The 10,189-nt window shown below is 39.6% G+C and overlaps 1 protein-coding gene across 4 annotated transcripts in view; it reads left to right on the top strand.

Moving 5' to 3' along the window:
• Positions 1-10,189, top strand: part of APC (APC, WNT signaling pathway regulator) — a 223,955-nt gene that overhangs the window by 159,478 nt on the left and 54,288 nt on the right. For all 4 annotated transcript variants that reach the window (XM_019517263.1, XM_019517265.1, XM_019517264.1 and 1 more), the window contains 2 exons: positions 5,012-5,120; positions 8,806-8,919. In XM_019517263.1, coding sequence (XP_019372808.1) covers positions 5,012-5,120; positions 8,806-8,919 — 223 coding nt within the window. The remainder of the gene's footprint in view (positions 1-5,011; positions 5,121-8,805; positions 8,920-10,189) is intronic.

The raw sequence follows: 10,189 nt of genomic DNA on the forward strand, positions 1-10,189 counted from the left end.
GATTTTGCTGAGTGATCCTCCCACGAGATGTCCGGGTAATTGAAATCACCCATGACAACCATGGTCCTGGAGCATGCGGCCTCAGCCAGCTCCTGGGTGAACTCCTGGTCAAGCTCAGGACTTTGGGGTGGGAGGTCTGTAGTAGACTCCCACTGTTGTGTCCCCTGTACCATGTTCCCCAAGAATTTTAACCCAGAGGGTCTCTAGCCATCCACCCTGGTTGCCAATATCAGCTTGCAGGGACATGTAGCTTTCCTTAACATAGAGAGCTACACCCCTGCCTCTTTTATCTACACGATCCTTCCTGTACAGGGTATAGCCATCTATACCCATGGTCCAGTCATGGGTGGAGTCCCACCAGGTCTCCATTAACCCAGTGACATCATAATTATTTGCATTGAACAGGAGGACGAGCTCCTCCTGCTTGTTCCCCAAGTTCCTGGCATTTGTGTACAGGCAGGCAAGTGTCCCCTTGGGGGCTCTTGCCTTGCCCACAGATTGTACCAGGGCTGGGGCAAGGGTGGGCTCCCTTAAGTGCCCCAGGCTTGTCAGTTGCAGATACCCTATACTTAAATAAGATTATCAGACAGGATCTAAAATAACTAGAATCTTACTGGTTTCCTTACTGTATTAGTTACTTTAAAATGTGCTATTTTCCATAGTAGATGTTGTTTTCATTTCCACATAAGTATCCACGTGATACAAAGCAATGTCAGAGCACTTGCATTTATGGTTAAATAATATGATCTAGATCCCATCACCCTTGATTTGCTGTCTGAGGCTGGTATCCCTACTTCGGAAGGATCTTCCACAGTGCTTCTCAGTTCACAGAGTCAAAGGCTTTCATGAGGTCCAAGAAGGCCATGTAGAGAGGTTTATGTTCCTGGCATTTTTCCTGCAGCTAGCGAGCTATGAAGATCATGTCAGTTGTGCCTCTTGATGCCCTAAACCCACACTGAAATTCCAGGAGGACCTCCTCGACAAGGAGATGGTTCAGGAGGATTCTTGCAATGATCTTTCCTGTGGTAGAAAGGTGATCTCTTTGTAATTTCCAGTCAGACTTGTCTCTTTTCTTGAAGATTTTCACAGTCATGGCATGCCTGAGGTCATCTGGGTTTTCCTCATCTTTCTAAATCCTTAAGATGAGGGCATGGAGCTGTGATGTGAGCTCCTTTCCCTCCTGCTTGAAGATTTTGGTGGGGATTCCATCAATTCCAGATGCCTTGTCATTCTTCATCTGTTTGATGGCTTTCCTCACCTTATCAGGGTTTGGAAGAATTGTGAGATTGTCTCTGACTGGGTGTTGCAGGATGGAGTTGAGAACATGCTCGTCAACAACAGAGCCTCAATTGAGAAGGTCTTCAAACTCCTCCTTCTAATGGTGATGGGTTCCCCCTTCCTTAATCAGGTTTTGTCGATCCTCAGGTCTCAAAGGGGTTGGTCCCTGAGTGCTCGGACAATGGACGGTTTTGGTGGCATTGAAAAAAAACTAATGCATATTGTGAATGTCTACTGGTGGTGGATCTGTACTATAATATTTAAATGTTTCTGAAATGGGGTGCTACTCAGTTCACATAATTGAGTCATGGAGTAGTGTCTCAAGTCCAAAAAGGTTGAGAATCACCTGTATAGTCTTACCCTTTTCTGTTTTCTGTACTACTGGCATACTACTGGTTTAAACACAGTTTGGCAGTGTAATGTAGACAAAACAATTATTCTTAACCATATATTTTAAAATACTTGTGTGTTCTAGGTTGTGTTCTTAGGCTTGGAAACTCATTTAGCTTCTCTCTGGGTTAGGATGAGAAATGGGCAGCAGTGAATGGGAGTCTATAGTGCAACTGGTGTCTACATCTTTGCTTTTACTATTATCAACTATTTATGTCCTTTACAAAGATTCAATAAGGGGCTCCAAGGTTGTTCTCTCCTTGGAGCAGGAACTGATGATAGGCAGGGAGATAGAGGTCACAAGAAGGGAAGCAACAATAAGCAATTTCTATGCAAGTTCTGTCTTCTGCCTGAAGTGCTGACTTCAGTCTGCAGCACTGTCAGTTCAGCAGATAATATATCCGTTTCACACTTTAAACTTCGTCATCTAAAATTTTGGGTTTAATATTTTACTGGCAGCTTTACAAAAATAGGAAGATGTAACAAAAGATAGAATAAACTCAAACTTCTGTTCTGAAAGTTTATAACAAAAAACTAGTATATTATCCTGTATCTAATATTTTTATTAAATGCATTAAACTATTTTCTTTCTTTGATGCTACGAGGCTGTGTGGCAGTTTTAGAAGGGTAGAGTTTGGGGAGTGCTCATGGAAGAGACTTAAGAGGAACAAATAGATGCTTAGGATTGGCTCGTGGCAGTGGAGTCTGTTTGCATTGCCCCAGTTGCAGAGCTGAGGTCTTAAAATTTAAAAGTTGCAGCATATGTATATATACATCTATAGATAGACCAGAAATTGCAGTAAAAAATATGATCGTGCATTATCATTAAGGATGTGATTATTTAAAGGTTTATGTAAAAAAAAAAAAAAAAAAAAAAAGACGACAAATTGTTTTCTGTGTCTAGTGGGGATAGAGCGAGAAGTATTTCAGTTTAAATTGCAAAACGGGAGATTTAGGTTGGAATTTAGGGAAATCTTTCAAAATCCAAGGGTAGATAAGCACTGGAATAGGTTATTTATGGACATTGTAGAATCTCTATCAAGAGAGGTTTTTAAGAGCAGGTTAAGCAATTGTCAAGAAGGATTTATTTATAGTTGATCCTGGCATGGGGTAGGATGGACTTGTTGACTTTTCAAGGTCCCTTCCATCTCTCTCTTCTATTTTTCAGCAAATTATAGTTGTAAAGAGTTAGTAAATTAGTTGATACTTTAATGAACTTTCTATAAAAACTGTTTATGGGTCAGTTATACCCATTTTAATGTCTTATGCTGATGCGCTTATAACCACTTATAACACAAACTACTCACAGCTGTAGCAGATTTCAGTATCTGTTAATTTAAGGATACATTTATAATGGGTTATAAAAAGTTTGGCAGAATTTAAAATAGAGTGTAATTGCTTTTTATTTAATTCATTTGTGTTTGTGAATCATTTGGGATGGGGAAGCAAGGAGGCATTACAAAGACAGCTGTGACTTGGATTTAATTGAAATGGAGGTTTGACTTGCATAGACATTGTACCAATACCTATTTTTTTAAGTCATCGTAGTTTATAGATTGGAAAAAAGTATCATCACAACGAAAAAAATGAAAATTGATTTACAGGGTAGTTCAGGCTGATGTTAGCACAGAACTAATAACAATACTGAGCTTTCACAAAGGCTGTAAACAGACATTGTGTTTCACCATTGTGTTTCCCTTTTTGTCCATGGATCCTACAGACTGCCATTGTCCTGCTTCAAGTACCTGTGAATTATGCAGGATAATGTGCTAACGGTTTTCTTGGGACAATGAAGTAAGTAGCAGCTGGAAGCTAATTGTGGCTCATTTAAATTAACTGAGATTAATTCCAGGGACAAGCCTGTCAGGCTTTGTGATTTTAACATCTGATGAAGTAAGCTGCTGCTTACCAAAGTTTATGCATCTCTGACTTAGTTTATAAGGTTAAAAACAGGTGACCAAATTGTCCAGGACCGAGCTGTTGATTTTGGGATCCTACAGACATATATGCCTATTGTTCTCCCCCCCTATCCCCCAAGTACACATGAAATATCCAAATTAACACATTGTCCAGGGACAATTGAGACTAATTTGAGTTAATTGCTATTCATGATGCTTGTGTAAAAAATTGTTCCAGCTAGTTTTATGCAAGTCAAAACCCTGCCTGGATTAAACTGGCCAGTATGTTTTTAGCCTATGGCAGCAGTGCCCAAACTTTTTGGTCCACAAGCCAGGTGACTAGTGTAGTGTTGTTCTGCAGGCTGGATCCATGCCATGGGCCCCATACAGCACACATGGGGCCAGAGCCTGATCTGGTGCATGCTGGGTCATGACTTAGTCCTCCAAATCCATATGGTGTCTGCACCTGTGGTCCCAGCCCTACATGGGATCAGGCCTTGTCATTCCATCCCCATGCATTCTGGGTTGGGCCAAGCTACTGTGGGTGCTCCAAGTCAGGTCAGGCTGCTGTACATCCTCTAGATCAGGCCCCACCATTTCCCTCCAGCCCCATGCTCTCTTGATTGGGCCAAGCTGCTCCACATGCACAGAATTGAGCCCTGTTGTTTGCCCCTACCCAAGCATGCTCTGGATCAGACCAAGCTGCTTGCATATGCAGGATTGGGTATAGCATTGGGCCCTGCCACCCCATCCCCACGTGTGCCTGATGGGGCTCCATCTCCCTCCCCTGTGTGGGCAAATGGGATCCCATAATCTGGGCCATGTCATTTGGCCCACGGGGCTTAGAAATTTAGCAGTGGAGGAGCAGTGGCAGCGTTAATTGTCACTGCTTTCCACTTTTCCCTCCCCATCAAATTTCCAGACCCCTAAGCACCCCTGCCTTAATTTGCAAATTTACCCTGCCTTCTATCTGACTTCAGACTTACTGTGGGTAGCTTCTTCTCTCTCTGCTGTCCCTAGCCACCCACTGGCAGGAGAGCTGCAGTGCAGCTTCGATGAGGGCTACATGTATAAACAGCTGTTTTTGATCAGAGTCAAAACCTGGCACAGTCAGTCCTAGGTCAAATGAGAGGTCTTTATGTCCAGCCATAGTGTTTCTTATCTTTATATTCTAAAGTGTTTTTATGAAGACAAATAGGTATCATTAACTCCGTTTTACAGATGTGGAACTAAGACAAAGTGGGATTACAGTGGTTTGCCTGAAATGACAGAGAAAAGAGTGTAGGTTTCTAAACTAGTTGTTTAGTGCCCTCCCTCTTCAGTAAAGCACATTGTTTATTTGACTGGCTATGTATACAGCCATGTTTACTGTGTATTTGCTGCTATATTTATAACTAGTAATGGCATAAGTACTGATGAGACATTTCCTGGTTTTGTTTTTTCAGATCTCTCTTGCTTGCTGAGCTTGAAAAGGAAGAGAAAGAAAAGGACTGGTATTATGCTCAACTTCAGAATCTGACCAAGAGGATTGATAGTCTCCCTCTTACTGAAAATGTAAGCAGCTACAATAATAACATATTCTGTTATGAACCCAGTGCTGTGATGCATATGTAAATCTTTTGTATATTATAAACTAGCTAAAATTCTTTCCAACAGAAAATTTAGTATAGTCTTTCTTGTGGTCCAAAATGTATACACACATTTTGTTAAAATAATAAAATGGCACTAGTACCAATAACTCCCTGCTTTCAGACAGTACAAGAAAAAATCCAGGGATTCAGTCCCTCTTGCTGTGAAGGGATTTGGCAACATCACATATAGAGTTACCTGCATGAAGTATTTTTATTCTTTTGAAAATTGCCTTTAACTTTGAAAATCTATGTTGTGTTAGCCAAAATTTTAGTTTTAGTAGGAGCCTTTAACCCAGAGTAGTGTTAGAGACTCGGAACTTGAATAAGATGCAGGTATAGTCTGAGCAAATGCCAGAGACCCTCTTGTTTGGTTGGGGTTTTTGGGGAGGGGCTTTTACCACCTGCAGTGCCTTCTAGTGGGGTGTGGGGTGGAAACTTCACCAACATTTAACTTTTATTATGTATAATTAAGTTTAAGGCCTGTATCAGGAAGTGTATTTTCACTTTTTTATAATGGTACTAAAAGTAAATATATAATGGATTGCCAAAAAAACACACTCCAGTCAACTGCATGCCTAGTCCACTGCATATTTTGCACATTGTTTCTGCAGTAGAGGGTTTTTTTTCTTTCTCTAGACTTTCATCTTTTCTGATGAAAAAATCTCAGGCTGTTTATGAGAGCTTAAAAAATACCTTTTTATATACCCCCAAAGCAGGGGGTGTCAAAGATCTAGTCCATAGAGTGCTATCGTTGGCCCATAGAACTCCTAGAGGGGGCAGGGTGAGTTGGGGAGGGGCCTATCTCCAAAATCCAGTACAAAGCATCCATGGTTATAGTTGTGTTGACAATATACTGTGCATATACACAGGTTTATGGGAGGAGACATCCTGTGCAGATACTTGCACAGCCAGCGCAGGGCTCCGAAAAGAAAGGGAGCAGAACGGAGCGCCCTAAGCAGGGGTGGCACTAGAGGAGGCTTGGGGGGCTATAGCCACCCTAAAATTCCCTGTAGCCACCCCTCCTAGTGCCATCACCTCCTGGCTCGCTCAGCTGAATCCACCATGCCACCGCCCCCCCCATCCCACCCCCCCAGAAAGACCCTGTCTCTGGCCCTGAGCCCACAGAGGACAGCCTGCCCTTGCTTTGCACACATGTGGGAGGGCACATGCCTCCCCTGGAGGTGCATGTAGTAGATGGAAGCCATGCCCCCTTCCCAACCCCTCTCCGCCCCATTCTTAGCCCTGGGGTCGCATTCACCTCTCTGGCTGGGCAGCACCTGCCCCAGCTCCACTCCCTCCCTCACTGTGGGGGCCTCAATCTGCCCACCCCATGCCCCTTCCTCCCCACAGACATACATAGCTGAAGTGATCAGAGCTAAACATCCTTTACTGTTGATATAACCAATAAACTTTATCACTATATTTGTTTTTTACTGTGTCAGTTGTGGACCTATGCACAACATTTTTATAGATTCATGATCTGATTTATCACCATATTTGTACTTGATTATGCCAATTCTAGGAGTAGGAATAATGTTTTATAATATTTGGCTCTATTATTATATTTGCATTTCTGTTATTTTTTGCTTAAATTTATACTGTGGTTGTATGTCTGTTATGTTGTTTCAGGAGCGTGGCTTTCAGCCAGAATTCTTAATATATTGAAACTGAAAAATTGAAGGCTTAAATAAAATATAAAATGAATCTGCATACAATATGTTTCTTAAATGAGATTTTTCCTGTATAAAGAAGTTTATTCTAGCAAATTGTTTTTGTTATCAATACTGAAATTGACTCTTCCCCCTCATTTTGCAGGCTTCTAATACTTAGTTTTACGGGTCTTATAAAAAGCCTTGAAAATAAGAGCTAGTTAGAGTCAGAGCTGTTTACACCCATGTTTTAAGTAGTGCTCCTTAAGGACACAGCAATCTCAGTACTGTGCTATTAGCATTTCTCTTATTTTCAAGACTTATAATAGTTGTCCTGTGACAGCTGCTTCCTCTTCATTCTACGTGGTACAGTCAAAGAGACTACAGCTAGTTACAAGATAAATACAGTTACAGCTAACACATTTCTAGCATTCTTTTTTTCCCCCCTCTCCCTTACTGCTACTCTTTTTCCTTTAAACCATAAGTTACAAAATAGACACTGAAGCTGAAAAATGCCATGCATTTAGCAGCATGTGCCCTTAACTGGTTTACATTTACATAATGTAAGTAATAGACAACAAATTGGGACTGACATTATTGTGCGGTTAGGCAAAATTAGCATTTATCTGATGTATGTTGAATATACTGTAGTAATGTTTTAGTACTTTCATAAACCTCCTTGATGCACTGTATAGTCCTTCCATAATGCTTAAAATGGCTTTCGGAAACATTTAGGCTTGGTACAGACATTCAAAAAGCCTGAGGCAGAATCAGTCCGAGTTATGTGGTTTTCTGTAAACAGTGTAGTTTAGTGGTGAATAGAACACACATTTGCTGGGGGGGTGCAAATCTTGGGGAGGGTTCTGCCATTTTAGGTACCTGGTCTTAGAATCTAATCTCCTTTGTGTAAATATGTAAAGTCATCACTAAATCTGAGAGGGAACATTCTTTTTGATGCTGGGTTCATATTTTGGTTACTGTCTCCTCAAGTGCCTGTCTTTGGGCATTTTCATGCTTTTTCCCCTAAGAATTATAACTTTTGATGTTCTTTATGCAGTAGATCTTTTAAAACTCACTTGGCATTTATCTTGTATAACTTCTGCTTCTGAAGTGTCATGTACTAGGAAGCACTGACTTCACTCAAAACTAAATATTTTGTGCATTTCAGCTGATGTGCATAGCTAGAGATCAGGGTAATCAGCTGCATCAAAGGATGTTGTTAACTAAACAAATCTGTGAACAAACATGGTTTGCTAGACTTGTTAATTTTCCAAATGATTGAATAATTATTACCTGTGCATTTCTGAATATAAGATAATTTTTTTAGCGGAAATAATTGCTCTTACAGTAAAGCATGAGGAGGTTACAGCTAAGAACTGATTTTATTGCTGGCTTTTACTTTTTCTATTAATCTTCAAAGGAGAGAGTTTTAAATATACATTAGGATGTTTAAAATTAGATCTGCTGATATCTTGGAGAACATACTTTGTAGAATGTTTCTTCTCTTAAAGTCTGGTGTGGGTTGTATGATCAAATATGTCTAACAGTAAGTAGTAAAAGTGCCAGTATTTTAGATAGGTAGATTTAGGTAGATTAATATCTTTGGAGTCTTTTTTCAATATTGCATTAATGGCGCACAGAACAAATTTTCTGATGGTATGCTGTTTTAGATATGAATGAGTAAGTGTTCTGTGCATGTGGCAATGTGATTTTTTTTTTTTTTTTATGTTGGTATATTATGCATAGACAGGTGAAAAGCCTTCCCTACAAATCACTTATTGGCTGATGTTATATGTACTTGTTTATAACTTACCTATATTTTAAAAGGTCCTGTATTCAGACTTTGTTTGATTTTTACTAAGTTTTAGCGTGGAATACATTGCTCTGCTTTTGTTCAAAAAGCATAGAGCTCATCTTCCTCCTTGTTTGTTGAAATGTCTTTTTCATCTTGGATTTCAGTTCTCCTTGCAAACAGACATGACCAGAAGGCAATTAGAATATGAAGCAAGACAAATCAGAGCTGCCATGGAAGAGCAACTAGGTACTTGTCAGGATATGGAGAAACGAGCCCAGGTAATGTTTTGCCAACTGGCTTTACTGTTTAAAGTTAAAATGAATGAAAGGAATCTGATTTTTATTAAATTACTTGTGGTTGTATCTTTGAACTGCTCATGGCTGAGTGTTTTTTTTCTATTTAGTATACTTTCTTAAAAACAAAAATGGGAATTAACACAGGTTTTATTAAAAAAAAAAAAAGACAAAGAAAAAGGAAGGAAGGAAGGAAATGTCTCTCTCTCAGTTCATTCAGTTTCGTGAGCGGTTTTGGGAACTCCTGAGATTTAGAAAAAAATAGTTCACAAAGAAAGAATTTTTTTTAATATTGGCCTGTGAATATTTTAAACTAAAATGTTTGCAATTTTAATTTAAATAAGATGTAAATGAACTTTTCTTATATCTGCTCTGTACTGTTTCTTATTTACTTAGTACTGTTAAATATAAAATAAAGTCAGTTACTTTTATTTTTTTTAACTCCATCACTAAAATATATGTTTAAAGGACTCATCTTTAAACCCAGATATATCAAAAATATATCCACATTTATCATGCTATAAATCTGTTTGCTCTGATGGAGAGTAATGAGTGTGTATATAATTATGTAATCACATCCTGTCACCTGTGTTTGAAAATATAAATTGAAAGTAGCTGTGTGGTACCAGAAATGAAGTAATTGATTGCTGACAAGCAAACTATTGTGTGTCTGTTGTTGGTTAGCGTACGTAATTCATTACTACTATTTCAGCTGCTTCAGAGTAATCAGCTAAGCAGACTAGCTTTGCTTTCTTTTGACTGAGTTCAATCCAGGTGAATTCTTTTCAACAAAATGTGTTCTTTTATCTTTGTTTTCTTCACTGACTTGCTTTAATACAGCATGTGGTGACATAGGAAATAATTGTAATTAATTAGCTGCTTAATTGAAATTTAAGGTAGCTTTTCATAATGAACCATGTAAACAGTTAGTAGGATTTTTCTGAAACCTCTTGTGATGTCTTTGAAAGAGAGATTCATAACCTTTTGGTCCCTGAGGTGTGCAGGTTAAGGCTGTAAGGGAAAGCAGCGCAAAACCAGCTTCTGGATTGCTGAGCAGGCTTCCCTGTCGCTCACAGTACAGTAAGCTGAAGTAAGTTGAGATAGTAATGGTGTCTGGTGGCCGAACTTTTAGAAACACTGAAATGTTTTACTCCTACTAAACAGGAGTAACCAAAATCCTTAGGGCAGGGGAGGGAGCAGCGACGAGGAGAACCCTGTGTGGCCCTGCTGTCCCCAGCCATGCCGGGTTGTGTCT

This window comes from Gavialis gangeticus, unplaced genomic scaffold, assembly GCF_001723915.1.
Source record: "Gavialis gangeticus isolate Ggan-Ray unplaced genomic scaffold, GavGan_comp1, whole genome shotgun sequence".
Classification (NCBI taxonomy): domain Eukaryota; kingdom Metazoa; phylum Chordata; order Crocodylia; family Gavialidae; genus Gavialis; species Gavialis gangeticus.